The sequence below is a fragment of the Rhinatrema bivittatum genome, chromosome 2 (assembly GCF_901001135.1).
Source record: "Rhinatrema bivittatum chromosome 2, aRhiBiv1.1, whole genome shotgun sequence".
NCBI lineage: Eukaryota > Metazoa > Chordata > Amphibia > Gymnophiona > Rhinatrematidae > Rhinatrema > Rhinatrema bivittatum.
In genome coordinates, this window is record NC_042616.1 from 568463623 (window position 1) to 568485337 (window position 21715).

The 21715-nt window shown below is 41.7% G+C and overlaps 1 protein-coding gene across 7 annotated transcripts in view; it reads right to left on the minus strand.

Moving 5' to 3' along the window:
• Window positions 1-233: 233 nt before the first annotated feature.
• Window positions 234-21715, minus strand: part of LDLRAD4 (low density lipoprotein receptor class A domain containing 4) — a 963403-nt gene continuing 941921 nt past the window's right edge. For all 7 annotated transcript variants that reach the window (XM_029590930.1, XM_029590933.1, XM_029590932.1 and 4 more), the window contains 2 exons: window positions 10750-10803; window positions 234-3087 (listed from right to left, as the gene is read on the minus strand). In XM_029590930.1, coding sequence (XP_029446790.1) covers window positions 2545-3087; window positions 10750-10803 — 597 coding nt within the window. In that variant the 3' untranslated portion in view covers window positions 234-2544. The remainder of the gene's footprint in view (window positions 3088-10749; window positions 10804-21715) is intronic.

Consider the following 21715-nt stretch of genomic DNA (forward strand, 5'->3'; position numbering starts at 1 on the left):
CAGCAGAGGCATGATCACTTCTTTGCCCTCTTCAGCAAACAAGCAAAGAAAAGCAGGAAATGAAGAACTGATTAATAACAGCAGCAACCCCACTTAGTGCAATTCAAATTTAGAAGTATTTTACTTGGGTTCAAATGCCAGCTGTGATTTTCTGTGTATGAGGCAAGAATGCTAGCTGGAAATCTCATTACCTGGACAAAAATAGAAGTTAAAACTATTTGGGCCTTAAAACCTCATGTCAAATATTTATCACTTTAATAACTGGTATTTCAGTCAAGAGACCTTGGGACACCAGCACTATATAAGTTCAGCATCATTGCTCAAACACAGGTTCATTTTCTGCAGTACAGCTTGTTGAAATGAGATTCAAGGACCTAAATGCGTATATCCTAGAAAGCTGAGGTTATGGTACAGACAGTGAAATATTACAAAGATACAAATAATGCACAACCAGCAAACATTTTTCAATGGAAAGGAAGTTGCACTATTGCTCATCAATTCTATAGCACTACTAGACATATGCTAGAACAAGAGGCAAACTGAGGAGTAAAATCAGAAAATGATTCTTCACAAAAAGGGTTGTGGATATGTGGAACAGCCTACCAGTGGACATGGTAGAGGCAATCTTATAACAGAATTTAAGAAAGCCTGGGAATAATCACAGAGCATCCTTGGTTGTGAAGAAGCGCAAGGAAACCAGAGATCCACTGGCATCTATGATATTGTAACAGGACGTAAACTGGGCAGACTAAATGAGCCTTATGGTCCCATTCTGATGTTATATTCTGTGTTTCTATGGTGAACCTATTAACTGAAGACCTTGGTCTAAAATCAATGACTGGGACTACAGAAAAAGTGAAGTTGTATGGTGAAAATTATACAAACCAGGAAAAAAATGTTAAAACGTATTTGTAAAGCTTTGTTTTGTAACTGCATTTTCAGTGCATGAGCTGTGCTTTTTTCCCCCCCTCCTTTGTGCACTGGGAAGTCACTGTTCTCCTTTAGGTGCTTTCCAATGGATTCTATCTAGCAAGTCCTCCCACACGGAATGCAATAAAAGAAGCTTCCTAGAACCATACAAGCATGGTTCACATATTGCAGAGCTGTAAGGCAAGCAATATAAATGGCATTACAACTGCTATTCTGTAAAACACAAGGAATTTACCCCAAGGGGGTTCCAACTGGGTTTCCAAAGTCACTTCTCCATTTCATTGTTCAAAAATCAGGTAGCTTCAAAAAAATGATAGCACACAGACACCAACCTGACTGGGAGTCATGTGCCTAGAGAGGTCGGTTTTGTCTATGGCACTATTATAGATCTTCAGGTACTGCATTGAATTGCAAAAGGTCTAACAGACAATGAAATTACAGTAAAGAGGGTCATTTATTTACACAATATTAAAAAAAACCCCTTGCATTTGAAACAGTTTATTGCATGTTACTGTCAGTATGTGACAAAGTATATTTCAGGATTTAGCATCTCTAAAACCTTTTACTACTGAAGAAGCTACACCATTCAGATAAGGAAGAGAGGGCAGCGCTGTGCCTTGGTCAATAAAATTTCAGTGGTTGTCTTTTTTTTTTTTTTAGTATGTGCAATACATAGCGTGAGCAACTGAAAACACTCCAGGTATGTGAAATGGTGGCTCTCTTCCATCCAAAAGCTTCTAAAATATTTTGCTGATATTAACTTTTGTTTATACTGCAAATTATTGCAAAAGGTAACAATGTATTGTCCCTATATGTCATGACTTATATTGGTGGGGCGACTTTGGGCTCAATCCAACAAATCCTGTTCTGTTGTAAGTAGGGGATAATGTTCCTTTTCTCCCCAATGGTGTATTATAATCCTCTAGCTTGACCATCACTCTACAGGTCAAAAGACAACATATAAAAAAACATCACGTAGAACATACCCCCTCATATCTATGTATCATTTTTCTTTAAGGTAGTGCAACATTTTTTTTTTTTAACACATTAATCACAACAAAATTAAATCCTTGTATTCATCTAGTATTCCCCTCTTTATACCTTGGCACACATAAAACAGAAATTTTGATTCATAGGAGGGAAAATAAACATTCTAAACCCATCCCTGGGGAAGGGGGCGGAGGGAAGCAAAACTGGCCATCTATTTCACCCAGCTTTACCCAGTAACAACTTCTTTCTGCCCATCAGTCAATGTGAAGGAGGCTATGTGGAGCCTAACAACTGTACTAAGTTTCATTTTAGAATTAAATAAATTCAAATACTTTACTTAAAAAATATCCCTTCCCGACCCCCCCCCCCCCCCCCCCTCCAAATAGAGATTACTAGTGGTCAAACTGAATGGAAGTTTGTAATGTGTAGATCCATTTTTGCATGCATTTCCCCTGAAAGGAATCAGAAACAGAACTTATTTTGTGTGGTTTTGTTTTAAACTAAGTTGTACCATGTGAAACTCAACCACATTGTGCTCGGGGAGTGTGGAGAAGGAAGGTGCCGATCTGCTCCCGTTTGCCCCCTCCGTTCCTTCCCTTCAGTTCAAGTGCACGTTGGAGAAGCTCAGACAAGGTTTCCTGGCTGTCTGTCTTTGCCTTTGATAGGAACTGCTGTGCTCTCTGAATTGTCCTGTGGATACTGCAGTCTGTCCCCCCTCTGCGACGATGGGGGCGTGCTGCTGTGCTGGTGATGGAAAAAGGAGGAGCCTGGGTAGTGGCCCATGACCTCACTGTACGTTGGGGGTGGTCCTTCCATCCTTCCGCTGCTGCTATAGTTGGTTGCACTGATGCCCGAATTGCTGCTGGGTGGGCACGGGCCCCCATTGTACATGGAAATATCTATCAAGTCGCTGTCAAAAATGGTTCTGTTGGGCGGTGCCCTGACAGACTCTCGGTTGAGTTCCATCTGCTGTTCTGGGTCCCGGAGCTGCAGTGTACACGGCCCCTGGTAGGGTGGTGGCTCTTCCCCATCAGAAAGAGAGATGGTGGGAGGAAGGTCAATCTCGTGCTGCACATAGGGATAAGTTGGTTGGAAGCGGCTGAATTGATCCCTCTGCATAAAGGAAGGAGCTGTAAATCTGTCCCTGGATCTTGGCGCATACATGATCTGCAAAGACAGAGAGAAAAAGGTAAATAGAGCAGCAAGGCTAAATTATTCTTACCTGATAATTTTCTTTCCTTGAGTCCTGTTAGACTAGTCATTATGTATGGATTTTCCCTCCCTCACAACTGATTAAGACAGAGGACACCTCTCTTTTATGAACTCACTTTGGGCTTATAAGGTGGGTGTGATCTTGGTTCAATCCCAGTTCAATCCCCTACTGTCAAAGCTCTATGACAACAAAAACCCTCCCCTAGTGCCCAGTTTGATGCATCTAACTACAAGGAACTGAAGAGCACTCAGAGTGAGATAAGAGGTGAGACGAGGAGAAAGGCAGAAAGGGTAGAGAGGAGAAGGTGCTATCAGGGTAGCACACACACTGCCCATAGTCCCACTAAACTTCGTCATCCATGTCTTCCTGGGCATGATCTGGACTGGTCTAGAAGGACTCAAGGAAAGAAAATTAACAGGTAAGAATAATTTAATCTTCCTCCTAGACCAGTCATTACATATAGGAGTTAACTAAGCTTTTCTTCACTAGGGTTGGAGGAAGACAAGGCCATCCTCAATACTCCTGCTCCAAAGGTCAAATCTGCCATGGCCTGCACATCTGATCTGTAGCACTTTGTGAACATGTGCAGGGATGATTATATGGCAACTCTTCAGATTTCATCTGGAGATATCTCAGATGCTTCAACCCATGAAGCTGCTTAAGCCTATTTCCCCCCTGAGCTCTTTTTATCAAGATGCTCTAGAATGAGGGTCATTTCCTTGTGACTTCAACAAAGCCTACATAACAGTCTTGGCTAAGCCGGGCAAGGACCCTATGCAACCTGCCTCGTTCAGACCGATCTCATTGCTAAACTGCGACCTTAAACTTCTGGCTACAGTGCTTGCAAATAGATTAAGTGTGGTTTTTCCTCAAGTCATAACGGAGGAACAAGTTGGATTTGTCAAGGGGAGATCGGCTAGTACACACCTCGCAAAATTACTTACTGCAATTTCTCATTGCCAATTAAAATCTATCCCTTCAGTGGCCGTGAGTTTTGACTCTGAAAAAGGAATTTGACCAGGTCTCATGGACATAGCTTTTTTCGGTGTTACAATGTTATGGTATAGAGGGGAACTTAGTCTCCTACATCTCCCTTTTATATCAAAATCTGACCTCACATATTTTAGCAAATGGAGCTACTTCTGCGGCTTTTATGCCAAGGAGAAGAGTGAGGCAGGGTTGTCCCCTATCCCCCCTTTTATACATATTGACAATTGATCCCCTTCTTGGAAAGATCATATCTGATAAGGACATCTTGGGTCTAGAGGTGGGACATACATCCTTTCGTACTGCAGCTTTTGTGGACGATGTCCTTATTTTTTTGACTAATCCTCAAACATCATTGCCTAGGGTGTTAGCTCACCAAGAAGCGTTTGGAGCCTTTTCGGGATTAAAAATCAATAGAGATAAATCTGAAGCCCTGGAGATATATGGATATCTCCGAACTACTTGGGGCACTGAGTTCCCACTAAAATGGGCCACTGGAACAATCAAATATTTGGGGGTGAACATCCCTAGCGATTTAAAAGATCTATATCGTCTCAATATACCTCCACTATTAAAGAAAACAAATACCCATTTGAAACAATAGACCCACCTCCCATTTTCCCTAGTGGGCAGAATAAATTTAATTAAAATGATGGAGTTACTTATTGCAAATAGTTCCTATATGGCTTGATAAAGCAGATTTGTCAAAGTTACATAGAATGTTCAGAATGTTTCTTTGGAAGGGTCGGAAATCGCGGCTAGCTTACAAAATTCTTTGTAACCCGTTGGATGAGGGAGGTCTAAAATGCCCTAATATGCAACAATATAATCTCATATGTATGTTGAGACACATCAGAGATTGGTTGTCAGAGAGCTCGTTTTTCTCCCCTACCAAGTACTTAACGCAGTGGTTTGGTGGTTATTCACCATCAGCTCTTTTGCAAGTGAAAGAGAGAAGTGTGCCCCCGTTCCTTACCCAATGCTTAATTTTGACGTCTTGTAGGAGAGCATGGCGATACCTCTGTAAGTTACTTCACATATCCTCCATACAAACTCCACTCTTACCTATCTGTGGTAACCCTGAATTCATTCCCGGAAGGGATAACCAGATCTTTACCTTATGGGCTCAAAGGGGTCTGACTCATATCCGATATTTTCTGGATCCGAAGTCCAGCACGGTACTACCATACCAAACTCTACAATCTATTTTTGATTTGTCCCACTCACATTTTTATGCATACTTACAACTCTGGCACTATATTCACACAAACCACCTAGCAAATTTCTCTCAGAAGGGGATGAGCCAGCTGGAAGAGCTTTTCATGACGAAAGGAAACGAAAAATATGCTTGCAGAAAGTTCACTCAGCTTCTAACCTTATATAAGTTAAATATACCTCTTCAGGTCTGGGGGCACAGATGGGCTAAATATCCGACAATGCTTTTGTCTATTGCAGATATGAAACTGTGTTTCGAACGTGCACATGTATTAACTGAAAACATTATTTTACGAGAAGTGCAATATAAAGTGCTGTGGCAATTTTATCTCTCTCTGGACAAAGCGTTCCTGGCCCGGATCAGTTCCTCTCCAAAATGTCTTAAATGCAACTATGCCTGGGGAGATCTTCTCCATTGTTTCTGGTCATGCCCAAAAATTGAACATTTCTGGTCGCTGGTACATAAATTTTGTTCTTCCATAGTACAGAAAACGTTACCTTTTGACCCCAAACTGTGGATTTTGGGGATGGCTGAGTCGGACCAGGAACCAATGGACATTTCTCAATTAGCATTAGTGGCTAGAGCTAGTGTACTTGCTAAACAAACTATACTGACCACCTGGTTAACGACTAACTCTCCATCTTTTGAGTCCTGGCAGGCCAAGATGACAAACCTATTGACTAAAGAATACACCGCTGCAAGATTGGCTTCCATCAAGACACGGGGGAAATTATTCAAATCTGGGCTCCATATGTTGCGATACAATCCTCTGAACTACAGAAAAGTCTCCTAAACTTGAGTAGCAATACTTTTACATAAGATGGGCCCTGATCTGGTAGTGTGAGCCTCTTATCTATTATCTATTCTCTCCTCTTCTCTTTTCTCTCAAATGTGAGGTTTGATGCATCTCTGAGCTTTCCGTGGATTGGGGACGTACCAGAGTAAGCTAAGGTATAAACATAACAACTGAGAGTGTTCACACAAGGTATGGCGCATTATCTTTCCCTCTGCACCAATACCAGCAATTGTGCTCTCTTGGTTCTTCATATTCTTTAATGCAGAGGCATATTAAGGGATAAGATGTTTGCTTAAATCGATGTACAAGATTATAACGCTGTTAACGTAGTTTAAGAAAAATGGTGTATGTGAGGTGGGGGGAGAAAACATTGGGAAATAAGACAGATACTAGTCATATAATTGGGTGGTTACTTTTATAGATGTACCAAATGTGAGATGCTTGAAATCTAACATATGCATCATTTATAAGATTGTATGAACTGACTCCAGAATGTATTATACCTCCCTGTCTGCACAATCTTTGTTAACTTCTGTTTTATTTTACAATAAAATCTATTAAAAAGAAAAAAAAAAAAAAGTCGACTTATGTGCGTGAAACTCAGTTTTGCCATAGACAAATTCTTCTAAATATTATCTCTTTTGAAAATTGACTCCATTGTGACAATATTCACTCCTTGCTTGCTGATTTTTCTTCCCTTTTTAAACATTTTGCAATGACTATGAATACATAGTTGTGTTATAGCACTCAAGCACTAAGGTGAAATTCTTCTGTGTCTTATTAACATTTAGACTAACTGTATGAGACAACCACTAACCCCACATGGATGTGGGGGGAAGTGGAGAATCAATATACTGTGAAGTCATAAAATACAAAGGGTATTGCCAAGTCCTTGATCTCCTGCAGCAAGGTTTCAAATAAAATTCAGTGACAACATTTTTACATTCTTTGATAATTCTAAAGAACATGTGTATACATTTGCATATTGCTGAACATCAGTATGTATATAATACCCATATTTTTTAATTTTAAAAATTCAAGTTTTATTTTATTCTTTTAAAAATCTGATCAATTTTTCAACCAGTTTGAATCTATTTTCTTCTTTTTCATTATTTGTCTGCCATATACAATTATATAAGAACATAAGATATGCCATTCTGGGTCAGACCAATGGCCCATCAAGCCCAGTATACTGTTTCCAGCAGTGGCCAATCCAAGTCCCAAGTACCTGGCAAGTACCCAAACGTTAATTAGATCCCATGCTACTAATGCTGGCAACAAGCAGTGGCCATTCCTTATTGATTAATAGCTGTTTATGGATTTCTCCTCCAGGAACTTATCCAACCCTTTTTTAAACCCAGCTATACTAGCTGCCTTAACCACATCCTCTGGCAATGAATTCCAGAGCTTAATGGCGCTTTGAGTGAAAAAGAATTTTCTCTGATTTATTTTAAATGTGCTACTTGCTAACTTCAAAGAGTACGTGCAGTCCTTGTATTATCCAAATGAGTAAATAATTGATTCACATTTACCCTTTTCAACTCCTCTCATGATTTTGAAGACCTCTATCATATTCCCCCTCAGCCGTCTCTTCTCCAAGCTGAACAGCCCTAACCTCTTTAGCCTTTCCTCATAGAGGAGCCATTTTCCTTCTTCTATTTTATTTACTTTCCAGTCTTTTCTTCTTCCACTTGCATTCTGCTCTCCCTTTTTTTCACCCTCTTCCAACTTGCCTCTTGCCTTCTCAACTATCCTTTGTTCCTCAGTTTGTCCTCCCCCCCCCTTTCAGTCTTTGCTTCTCCTCCAGTGTCTCAGTTCCCTTCTTCCTGTCCCATCTCTCCTCCTCCTGTCACCCATTCTACCATTTTTCTCTCCCCCCTCTATTCTTTCCCTCTCCCCAGTTTACGTTTCCTCTCTCTCCTCCTGTCATCATCTCTCTTCCCCATGCCTTGATTACTTCTGTGTTTCTTTCTTTCTTTCCCTTCATTCCGATTTCTCCATTCTCCCTTCTTCTCTGCAGTTCCCAACGCCACCGTTGCTGAAGCTGCCTTCTACCTGGCATGGGTAACTCGAGGCTGCAGCAGCAGCAGTGGTGGTGGAGACAATGCAGCAGGCTGCTGAGCTCACACATATTAAGAACCTGCAGTAGTAGTTCAAACAGAGTCTGCAGTAAAGGGCTAGCTGTGTCTGCTCAGGGTGGCCTGTGCAATTCCATTTGTTCCGTCTCTGATCATGGCTGCTTTGTGGGACAGAGCCTGCCCAAGTCTGGCAGGGACAGCTTGCAGAAAAAAAGAGTCTGGTGTGCCTTGTCAGGGGTTCTTCCGGGAAAAAAAATTCTGCGGCTGGTCAGAGCAGGAGGGTGATCAGAGCTGCAGAGCTCATGGTCCAGTGCAGCCACCAGGAACCATCAATCAGCACCATGCCTCAGAGCATGCTTCAGTGAGTATACTATGGTCTAACATTTCTCATGCCTTTATATTGATATGATAATGAGGGCCAAGATTTCCTCCTTAGGGAATGCAAGCACGAGCCTATAGCCTGGGATTCACCAGCTCTGGTCAAAAAGTACAACTGTGGGACTGAGCTGATGGCTCAGAAGCAATGGTGTACTCTGCCATGAAAAAGACCAGTTCAATTTTCCAAACACGGACTCTGCTCTTTGGAAGGGAGGGGCTGAGAATTTTGTAGAAGTAGCATTCACACTCCTCCAAGGGCTGGCATTCCCAACCACTGAGCAAGGGATAACCACTGGCCAGGTCACACTGAATGCATGATGGTTTCTGGGGAGATTTGTGATCTGTGGCCCCTGGCAAAGAACTGTTGCTGAAATGGCTCAACTACATGGGGGAGGGGTGGTGGTGGTGGAATTAAAACAGCAAAAATAGCAGGTAGCAAACAAATGGCCCGAAAAGGTTCCAGTTCCAACTGAGTTGGAAACCCAAAGGAACAAGAGGAAACTGCTATGCAAAATAAGGGAAAATAACCTCAAAAAAAGTAACAAGCTGCCACTTTGTCAGAGAAGCTCTAAACTGAATTCTATGTTGGGATCTCCATTGCTTTGCATGACGGGTATTTAGAATATTACAGAAGTAGGGTTCTCAGGCCTTATGAAGGAGAGTACTAAGTATCTTATGAAGGCAGCACATAATGACTAGCAAAAAGCAAGCACTGGCTTTGGTTCTCAGCTTCGTAAGGTCACTATGGTGCCAAGCACCCTGCACAGGAGTGGGGACAGGGACTGGAATAGGAGAAAAGGAAGAAAAGGCAGGGAACTGTTCATGATGGTCTTGTGATTCTGGCTCCTCAGGGTGAAAAATCACTTTCTACAGCTTGTTAAATCACAAGCTGTTTGTGATACATTACAGGAGGACCTTGCGAGACTGGAAAATTGGGCATCCAAATGGCAGATGAAATTTAATGTGGATAAGTGCAAGGTGTTGCATATAGGAAAAAATAACCCATGCCATAGTTACACAATGTTAGGTTCCATATTAGGTGCTACTACCCAAGAAAGAGATCTAGGCGTCATAGTGGATAATACATTAAATCATTGCCTCAGTGTGCTGCAGCAGTTAAAAAAGCAAACAGAATGTTAGGAATTATTAGGAAGGGAATGGTTAATAAACAGAAAATGTCATAATGTCTATGAATCACTCCATGGTGAGACCGCACCCTTGAATACTGTGTACAATTCTGGTTGCCGCATCTCAAAAAAGATATAGTTGCAATGGAGAAGGTACAAATAAAGAGGATGAAACTGCTCTCTTTTGAGGAAAGACTAAAGAGGTTAGGACTGTTCAGCTTAGAGAAGAGACGGCTGAGGGGGGATGTGGTAGAGTTGTTTAAAATCATGAGAGGTCTAGAACGGGTAAATGTGAATCAGTTATTTACTCTTTCGGATAATAGGAGGACTAAGGGGCATTCCATGAAGTTAGCAAGTAGCACATTTAAAACTAATCGGAGAAAATTCTTTTTCACTCAATGCACAATTAAGCTCTGGAATTTGTTGCCAGAGGATATGGTTAGTGCAGTTAGTGTAGCTGGGTTTAAAAAAGGTTTGGATAAGTTCTTGGAGGAGAAGTCCATTACCTGCAATTAATCAAGTTGTCTTAGACAATAGCCACTGCTGTTACTGGCATCAGTAGCGTGGGATATACTTAGTGTTTGGGTACTTGCCAGGTTCTTGTAGACTGGACTGGCCACTGTTGGAAACAGGATGCTGGGCTTGATGGACTCTTGGTCTGACCCAGTATGGCAATTTCTTATGTTCTTAATGTCTGTCACTTACGGAATACTATAGTAGAAGGCATATCTTACTGATGTCAAGATATCCCAAGCCTGTGGTTTGTTTCCAGCACAGAGGAAGATAAAGGCACTTAACTATATTTTATGTTATAATGTTAATGAGAGTTTCCAAGGGAACTTTTGATATTCAAGTTGGTAACTGGTATCAGTAATTTTATTTGATAAAGAAATCAAAACGGTATGCAATAAAATAAACATATCAGATAACAAAAAGTAATATTCAAATGTTGCTGTTGGAAGTGCCATGCTTTTTGCTCAGTTTGTATGTTTATCAGAAGCAGAAAGACACAAAAGATGAAGGACATAGAGTACCTCTGAAACACCAGGTCGTGACACGGAGCTCTCCGAAGGCCACAGGCACCCTTCCTAACAGAGGAGGGAAGAAGAGAAAAGCAGTTAACTTCCTACAGCATCCTTTCCAAATGATAACATAACAGCACGAGGCTGGAGTAAAGATTCACAGCTCAAACAGCTGGGCCCCAATACTTGCCAGAACTGGCTTAACCATTAGGCAAGCTAGGCAGTTGTCTAGGGCGGCAGCTTCTGGGGGACACCAAGGAGCAGCAGCAGGTACAGCAAACCAGTATTGCTCTTTTGATCCGGCAGGTTTGCTTATAGGATCTGAGTGTCTTCTTTGGAGGGTTTTGTGTTACTCCTTCCATTACCAGACACTTGGTGAAGTATGTGTCACTGTTGCTGAAGTAACACCAGAATTTCACATTGGTTGTATAAGGGGAAACATGCTTCTTTAGCCCAGCCAGCAATTCCAGAGATTATCTTTAACAAATATGTTATGGATTTTTAATTTATAAATTGATGGCGTTCTTGATTTTGTTTGCAAGTCTACCCCCCAAAATCATAGATATATTCATTACACACTGTGACATGATTTCTGAAACTTATTTAAAAGTCTGATGTCCAATTATGTGTTATTAGTAGTGAGGTGATCATGATTGTTGAGTTCAATTATCAAAATCTCAGGGGGGCTCCTAAGGTCCTAAAAGGTAATAGAAGGAAAGGGGGCAAAAGACTGAAGGTTTGCCTAGGGCACCTCATACCATTGCATTGGCCATGCTCACCCGGAACAAGGCTCATTAACTCTTAAAATGAACAGCAGATAAAACTGCAATCCACCAAAAAAGAAAACTGGTCATCCCAGTAAAACAGTCAATCCATCGATGCACGTAGAAAGGGAAATTAAAAAAAAAAAAAAAGATCTCTGAAGCAAAGTTCTCTCTAATTTCTGACAGGCCATGTGTGCAAAAATTTTCTTTTGTGCAACTTTTTATAAGCTGAGTTCAAATTTGTAAGCCAAAAGCTAAGTGTGCCTGAGCAAGTATAAAGCAAAAATCATCTGTATTTTGAAAGTGTAATTTAAGTAATTGTTTTAAGGAAAATAGTTTTACATTAAGTTATTTCAGCATATCATTTGTTTTAAATAAATCAAAAACATCAGATAAAATAAGTCTGATTTCATATTTTTTACAGTTAATATTGAGTATATCACAAAGATATGCTATTACACCATTCTACGTGTGTGCTAGGTTTTTGCCGTGCCCGCAAGGTTCACAACCGGTGGGCATGCGCACGTTAAGCACAGCTTAGAGGTTCAATATTCAGCCCAGCCCCTCGGTCAGAAAGAGGTTCAGCTGGTCAGTCGCGTTGGAGAGGTGAAGCGGCAGAACATGAGGAAAAACAAACAAGCTAAAATGAAATTTAATTTTACAACTGCCCAGGAGAGTAGGCAGCCAGACTTACTGAGAGGAAAAAAGCCAGCGGTTTCTACATTCAATGATTTTAGGAAGAGCAGTAGCAACAAAGAAGTTGTCCTGTAATACTTCTCAGAATGTTTTCTGATGGTCTGTGACAACTTCCATCCCTATTAAATGGCAGGTAAAAAAAAACCTTCCCTTTCATCTCTACAGACATTCAGAGCTTAAACCTTTGTCTGAATGCTGGACAAAAATACAATTTGTTTTCATCTAGGCAAACACTTTGAAGTGAGGCATTGTAAATCTAGATCTATATTATATCATTACTACCACAACAAATGATACCCAGACCAATAGGTAAGAGAGATGAGCTGTGATGGATGTCACTGAGCATGTTCTCCGACCTTGTCGGGGCAACTTTCAGAACTTTCGCTTTGGGCAAAGTCTGCAGGTACTTCTAACTCATGGACTTTGCAGCACTTCCCCCTTTTTTCTGTGGTTGGATTTTGTCAGGAAAATACTGCACATACACTTGAAAATGCAATCTACAGGCAGGATTTCCTGATCCTGACCAAAACATGCCCGATCGGTGCTCTTCCTATATGCTTTAAGTGTTCATACTGTGGCACCATACTTGACTTTTAGCCATGCCTAAGGCAGCCCAGGAAGTTTACATGCATAAATCACTGTTTACCCTGTGTCAATGGCTTGGTACAATTGATCCTCTGTAAATGCAAAACCTCCGGGGATGTATGGGATAGGGGATAGAGGAGGAGTTGCTGATGCAATACACAGTCCATCAGCATTTGGATTAACCATGTCTTTAGAAAAGAGAAAGCCACATTTCTCTACAGTACACTTTGTGTTCCAGCAGCAGGAAAATGTTCCACTTCCTGTCAACATTTCAGTTCCAGGGCAAAGTGAAATCTGCCATACGGTGGTGGGCATCATTTCTTGTTCCTTCAGCATCAACTGACTCACCACTGGTAGTGAACATACTCAGGACATTTTGAATGGAGCAGCTGAGAAAGCTGAGGGCTCTGCTCGCTTATGACCCACTGAAGCCTCTGGGTCATTAGCAGTGCAGGCAGGGTACCAAGCAGGAGGGCTATGCAGGTTGGTCTGGACACACAGAAAAATTAAGACCAAGTGCCCTGGAAATATAGGGACTGATGTAATTAGCTAAGCATTAAAACTGTGCACTGAATGTCAGCCAATGGTTTCTTAAAACACAAGCTATATTTTTTTAAACTCCAGATGCCGTTAGTTAATGGTATGCCAGAAAATTTGTGCAAAGAAAAGACTTAACACTTAATGATTTATGCACATAAAATCTGGTTTATGTGTACAGAGTATGTTTTCTATACATAAAATACTGACTACAGATCCTGACACCAGAACTCTTGCTTCTGCCCATAGACTAACACTAGCATTGGAAACTTTACTCCACCTCAGATCAGGACTAAAATTTCCAGCATTAAGACAGGAGTTAAGCCAGTGCACCTCTCTACATGGGGGGGGTTTTCATAGCTAATGCCTTCATTTGCATGAGATTTGCATACAAGGCCATTAAGTAGTGTGTAGAGTTCTACACACACATTTTTTGTGCATAAAACCTGCATCGGGACTAAAGTTTGTACATAAAAAAATGTGTCTATAACTGCAGCAAAACTGTGCTCTACTGAGCACACTGTATTATATCAAGTTTATAGGTTTCAGGTATTGCATGAATATCAGATGCAGGACTCTCTTATTAAACTGGATAAAGCTCCTCTAGCATAAGAAGGTAAGAAGCGCCATGCTGGGTTACACCAAGGTGCATCAAGCCCGGCATTTTGTCTCCGACAGTGGCCAGTCTGGATGACAACTACCAGGCAGATCCCCAACAGTTGATCTATTTCTTGTATCTCACTCCCAGTGACAAGCACTGGCTTTCCCAAGCCTACCTGGCTAATACATTTTTATAGACTTTTTCTTCAGGAAATTATCCAACCCTCTTTTGAATGCCAAACTATGTTAAATTCCGTAGGTTGAAAGACTTCTTACAATTTGTTTTAAACCTGCCGGCTGCTGGTATTATGGAGTATCCCCTACTCCTAGTGTTATTTGAAAAGGTAAATAACCAATATATCTATTCACCCATTCCACCCCACAAAGATTCTATAAATCTCAATAACACACCCTCTCAGTCATCTCTTTTCCCAGCTGTTTAGGTTTTCTCCATAAGGGAGATTAGGACTCCTTGTAGTTTTCCCTCTAATAAATTTCCTCATTTTATCATATTCTCCCTTTTTACAGTTAAATGCTACTGCAGTAGTTTTCCTTAGTGTTTGTCCTCCAGTGGTTATATCCAATTTAATTACATTATGATCACTGTTGCCAAGTGGACCTACCACCTTTAACTCTTGCATCAGATCCTGTCTCTCACCGAGAACTAGATCTAATACAGTTCCCCCTCTTGTTGATTCTATGATCAACTGCTGCATGAAGCAGCAAATATCCCTTATTACTAATATTCTTCTCTTTTACCCTTGGAATTTCTATCCATAAGAATTCCAGACTGCAGTTTATTTTCTGGAAAACCTTTATCCTGATTGCATCTATGTCATGTTTATCATCTAGTGCTAATCCCTCCATTAATTATAACTGCCCTGTCATGTCGATATAATTTGTTCTCTGGCATCGCAGTTTCCTTCTGGTTACCTTCCTTCCATCAGGCCTTCAGGATGCCTATATATCTTCCTTTAGTGCCATACATTCTAACTCTCCAGTCTTATATATTTCAGACGTCTGGCATTTGCATGCAGATATTTTAAAGTAGGTTTATTTGTATTTCTATTTTTATATGTACTCACAATCTGCTTAGCAGATGATTCATGCAGTTTGGAGTCATTTTTATCTGTGTGCTCTGTATTTAAATACATCTGGGCTTTTTCCGCTTTTATAATCACCACTCTATCGGGACATTCTAACTTATATGCTGCACTTCATGAGGATGTGGAGGAGAGAGGGGGGTCCGCCTGCAGCTTTCAGAACCTTTTCAGCCTCTGCTGCATCCTGAGAAAATCAGAGGATAGCTGGTTTATCCCAGCAGTAAGAGACATTTCCCACTACTGCCCCATGCTCTATCACTGGCCTGACAGAGAGAGAGATGAGGAGAGCTGCATCAGAAAATTGAGTAGAATGGTTCAAAGGAAGAAAGGAAGAAATAGTACTGGGATTGACAGTATGAGGAGAAAGACAGAGGGAAGAAGAAATGAGACAGGAATGAAGAAATGGGAGGATAACCATGATTACTCTGGTTAAGGGGAGTGACGGTGGATGGCAACCTATCAGGGGAGAGGACCCCCAGGAATTATGCTGGACAGAGGTAGAGAGAGAGAGAGGGGGAGGGAAGGAGGGATAGAGGGTCACCATGGCCCAGGAGGAGAGAAGGGAAAGATGACCACCAAGGATCAAGGAGGAGGGAGGACAAGGCAATAGCTAGGTTTGGATATGACACTGAACACAAGTTATTTATGGGGGGCACACAGACAGACATGGAGCCTTCTTCCCTTTGAAAAGCAGGTTATTGTTTTGCTTTCTCTAATCTAAATTATTTTGTGACTATCATTTTATGTACGTGTTTGTAAGAATCATAAAAGAAAATAAAGTGTAAGAGAAAAGCAGGCTAGAAAGAAGGCAATTTTCAGGGAGGGTAAGTCTCAAAACTCTTTGTGTGGGTAAATACCTATTTATCCAAATAAAAAGGGCCCTCTGAAAGCTGCTATTCCCCGCCACTGAGGGTAAAAGGATCTGTGCTGTAAAACACCATGCATGCTTTTACCTGCAGGGGGAAGGAGATTTAATTTTGAAATCCTAGAGCATACTTTCACGCTTGTACCTTGCACTTGTTTAAAAGCAGATGAAAAGTATACAAGAACCAGTGGCTTTCCCCTACCAGCTCGAGTTTTTAAAAAGGAACTCCATGGGCAGTTTCCCTTTGAAAATTAGATTGCAGGTCTGCAGTAACAGTGCTGATTTTTAACCTGGAACCTTTTTGAACTTTCTTCCTTTTTCCCAATGCAGCTGGTCTGGAAGGTGGAAGGCCAGGGGCGGATTGGCCTATCGGGGCTTCGGGCATACCCCGGTGGGCCGATCCACCCAATCACATGCTTGGTGTTGGTCGCAGCAGCCCCACTGCCTGCGGAGCCACTGCGACCAACACCAAATCCCCAGCGCTTCTGAAACAGTAGGAGCGTCCTGCTCACTATATTTATATTTGGCCCACTCTGCTACATTGCCAGTGGGCGCCTTGGCCTTCCATAGCCGGCGAGAAACCTGATGTTCAGATACGTGATTATAGCGGCACTTATTCCCCTTCGGCTGTCTGCATGTTTTTCACCCATTTCCCTATCCTCTCCTGGCTAACAGAAGGCTGAAGGTGGGTGGAGAAGGATCCAAGAGAGCCATGAGAGGATAGAAAACTGCAGCTCATGTCTCCTTTGCTGACTCACACTCTGCCACGGGCCCCGGCAAAATTAAAAACAAACTAAATAAGAGTTCTGGGGTCTTGCAGCTCACGCTTCTCACGGCAAGCTGCACAACCTACAGTAGCAACAGGCAGCTCACTGAGACACCATTATCCCAGAGATTTGCCTGGACCCCCTAACCACCAATAAGTGAGTATAAAGTTTTTTAAATATTCACAGGAGCTGCTGCAGTGTTTAAATTCTAGAGGAGGGAGAAGAAAGAGTGCGTGAATGAGTGCGTGAATGAGTGGGCATTTTGTGAGCAGTCAGAGTCTGTGTAAGTGTGTATGAGTGACTGATCATTTGTGTGGTTCTTGTGGCCTGGTTTGGCCTCTGTTGGAAACAGGATGCTGGGCTTGATGGACCCTTGGTCTGACCCAGCATGGCAATTTCTTATGTTCTTATGCGTGTGTGTCAGTCAGCATGTGAGAATGTGTATGTGTGACTGTTCATGTGTGTCAGCAGTAGGTGTGATTGTATGTGCATCAGCATGTGAATATATGTGTGGCTGATCGTGTGCGTGTCAGTGTGTGGGAATGTATATGAGATTTATCGTGTGTGTGAAAGTATGTGTGACTAATTGTGTGTGTCAACATGTATATGTGAACAAGTGTGTGTGTCAACGTCTGAGAGTATATATGTGATCCTGTATGTGATAGCATGTGAGTTTATGTGTGACTGTGAGAATCAGTGAGCATGGGAATGTGTGGGTTAGAGAATGCATGTATATAAAAGCAAAAAGAGAGTCTATGCACACCCCCAATAATCTCAAGGTGTTTGGAATCAAAAGTTCCTAGGGGAGAGCAAGGGATTTTTTATCCCTATTGGTTTTAATTATTAGGTGTTTGATGTGTCTGCTATTATGAAATATTTTATTCTGGTTTGGGAAATTTTTAGTTTGTAATTATTCAATTGTATTGAAATATGTATTCTTTTTATTAGTATGATTTTATTATGATTGATTTATATTTCTTGATTTCATTGTTTGATGTTGTATGAGGAATGGTGGCTATTCCTCATATTCTACTGTTGCACCGTTTGCAGTTCAGTTTTGGTCTGTACATTTCTATTTATATTTTATGATCTCTTTATTCTATGTTTGGGTGAGTCTGTCTGTGTTCTACACATGTGGCCTATATGAGATATTCTGCTAGCATGCAGTTTCTGAGTAGATTGCTAAAGATCCCTATGTTCTGTTCTCCTAATAGTAGGAGCATTGGCATTTTAGGGCCTGGTGTAATATTTGCAGTGTTGCCTTTTCATAGATTGGGTTGTTACTGCTTGAGTGCTGGCAGTTTGTGCTATTTTGGAATGGGCAATTTACTATATTATAATTGTAATTCAGTTTACTCAAGGCTTTCCGAGGGTCAAGCCCATATCCAACATGCGTAACAATAGGCCTAATACCATATGTGCTCCAAGGGTCTTTTTATTTTTGCAGGGTTTTCTGGCTGGCACCACTGCAGTGCATGTACATATAATATACAAGTTACTGTAAATGATAGTTTTACTTCAGAAGACTGTACATTGAAAGTCTTTTTCATGTAGAATCTCCTAAACATAATCTATAATTGTGTGTGGAGAGGGTGCAGGGCTGTAGAGTTCACCTAGGGGGTCTTATACTCATGCTCCAGCCCTGGCTGCACTGGCTTCGTGCGAGAATACAGGATTCCATCTCAAACTCTGCTGCTTTGGGTCAGTGGATGTCCCCAATCTTAGCCACAGCAGTAATGTGTGCAGTCTCAGCCATGGCCACATTTTCTTTTTTGAACCCCAGAAGAAGCCAGCAGCATTGATTATTTCTGGTCCTCCATCTCCTAAGTAGATAGGCAGAGCAGAGCCTGGAGAGCCATAACTGTAAAAGCAGCAGACTCTGTTGCACACAGTCAATAGGAATGCACTAGTAAGGGGACCAGAGAAGTGGAGGCAAGCTAGAGTCAGAGAAAGGGAAGGGGTGAGCCAGCAGGAAATGCCTTGCATTGTTACTGAGAATTCTGTCTGAGCTGGCTGTGGAACCAGTGAGTCTCCTGGAGAGACAGGGTGCAGAGAGGGGGTGGGAAAGTGAAGGGGGGCTGCAGGCTGGGGAAGGGCTAGCACCAAGAAAAATCAATGTCCCGCATAATGATATGGGAGACATTCACTAATGGGGTAATTTTCAAAAGGAGTAACATGCATGAATGTTAACTTCTATTGTAGCAATTTTCAAAAGCCATTTAACTTGAGTAAAGTGCACTTATGTGAGTAAATCCTATGGACAATTCAATGGCATATACTGTAGCATTTTTCAAAAACCCACTTACTCAAGTAAATGCTTTTTATAATCAGGCCCAATGTAAGCACATAAGCAGCAGATTAACAGCAGAATGTGTGTGTCTGAGAGAGAGAGAGAGAGAGAGAGAGAGAGTGCGTGTGCCTGAGCCACTGGTTAGCAGTGTTGTCGTCTCATTGTTTGGCAACTGGTTCAAGAGCAGGTGGGTTGGCAAATCAGGCCACAAATCCAGGATATATATACACATGAAAGATTTAACCAAATGGGTGTGGGGCCAAACAGTTGAATGGATGGAAGGGGGATTGCAGTTCAGTTTGCTCATCCCTGGTGTAAGGCATGCTCTTAGTTATTTAGGAAAAAATGTGAAATTTAAGCTAGAGATATTTTGGTTCCAGGTCACATGATGGACCTCTCAAAGGGTTACCTTGGCATGCTTTTGGGAGCTGTTGAAACATATGCTGCACAGAAAACTCATAAGGGTGTGTGAGACATAAAACCTATGGGCCTGTTTTGAAAAAAATCCCCCAGGCCAATATTTTCCTACAATCTGCCCCTGTAGAAGGGCCTCAACCTTCAATTATGAGGGCAATTTTTATATAGCTTTGGAAATTGCCCTCCCTATGTATTCAGTTTAGATCAAAGTTTTATACATTATGAATGATTCTGAAGTACATTTCATTATTTCTTTTGTTATGGCATGTAAAATTAAAAAGAAGTGTGTGGGGTCTGTGAAACATTTTGAAGCTGAAAAGGGGTCCCTGTTCCCTGAAAGGCTGAGAAACCCTGACTAGACTAATAGAGGGCATCATCAAACCCATAGCATGCAGGACAGGAGAGACTTTCTAAATATATTAAAACACCAATCATCAAGCAGCTACTGCCTGACCCCCTCCTTGTCACAACTGATGTGGAATCATTGTAAAGCAACATCCCTCATACAAATAGCAGAACTGTGTGTTACAAACTCCTAAGGACAACTACCCTGGACCATCAATATCTACAGTACCTGAATGTAAACCGATGTGATATCTCAGATCGAATGTCGGTACATAAAAAATAGTAAGTAATTTAAATAAATAAATAAATCAGTACACAGCAGAAATTATTGCCAAATTGTCTTCTCTGGTTCTCAGCCTGCTGCTCTAACCACTAGGCTAATCCTCCACATCAGTGAATGCAACCTGACCCTTAACTACTTCAGCATCAATAATGACATCCATTTTCAGATTATGGGAACCACTATGAGCAAAGAATGGCCCATAAACACTAATACCTACCAACCTTTTTATGTCACATTTGGAAGCAAGGGCGGATTGCAGGAAAATATCAGCCTGGGGGATTTTTCAGAACTAGCCCATGGGGTATCCGACTTCCTTGTGCACTTTTCCTAAAGCACATGCTTCAAAAGCTTGCCCCTTAAGAGGTACATCATGTGACCTGGAACATGGCAGAATTGAGCCAAAAAATCTCCAACATAGATTTCACATTTTCGTTAAATAACTAAGTAGTAGAGCACATTCTAGACCAAGAGAGAACAAACGGAGCTGCAGTCCCCCTTCCATTCAGTCAGTATGTTGGGCTCCCCATACATTTGGTTACATCTCTCATATATAGCTCCTGGATGCCTGGTCTGGTGTTAGTCAATTGCCAACCAATCAATTCTTGAATTAGTTGCCAAATAATGAGACAATTACACTGCCAGTCAGTGTCAGGCATGTGTGCACACTCACACACACAAACATACTCTCGCGCTCTGACCCAAAGACATAATCTGTTGCTCTCAGAGTATGGATGTGTATATGTGTCAGAAAGACTTACACCCACACACTCTTACACAAAGTATGAGTGTGGGTGGGAAAAACCAGTGACCCAAAGCAGATGGAATCCTTCTTTCCCACATGGAGCCAGTGAAGCCGGGGATGACAACAAGAGTATTAAGCACCAAAGATAAACCTTACAGGCCTTGCACCTGGCCACACCCTCCCTATACAAAATTAATTTTTATGCATTTAGAAATGATTTTACAGGATGAAGGATATTAAAAGTAGTCTTCGGAGCTACAGATATCACAACAAATGTATATTATATTTATATGTGCCGCTGTAGTATCAGCCAGAAAACCTTGCAAAAAAAAAAAAGACATAGAACCCATATTTCTCCTCCATAAACTTAAAAGCAGGGGCGGATTGGCCTACGGGGGATCAGGCATCCCCCGGTGGGCCGGTCGCTCTAATCACGTGGTCTGCCGAGCGCGGCCGTGACAGAGCCGCACTCGGCAGACCACGTGGTATCTCCTGGGCGGCGAATCCCCGGGCCGGTCATCATCGGGAATCCGCCCCTGCTTAAAAGCCATGGCATAGAAGGCATTGTCTTAATGTGGATTAGTAACTGGTTAAAAGTCAGGAAGCAGAGGAGGACTAAATGGTCAGTGTTCCCAGTGGAGAACGATAAATCGTGGGGTGCTCCAAAGATCCGTCCTGGGACCAGTGCTGTTCAACCTCTTCATTAATGCTCTAGAAAGGGGAGCAATGAGTGAAGTGAAGAAATTTGCAGGCGGATTGTGAGGAACTACAGGAAAATCTTGAGAGACTAGAGAATTGGATATATATTTTTTTAAATATATTTATCTTTATTACTTTTTTCCAAACAAACAAAAAACGCATTAAACCAGCTATGAAACTCATGCTGGATTGTTACACAGAAATTCCCCTTTCTTTCTTTCCTCCCCCCCCCCCCCCACCCATCTTATCTCGCAAGAGGTAGGGTAGCCACTGGGCTGTGACTGG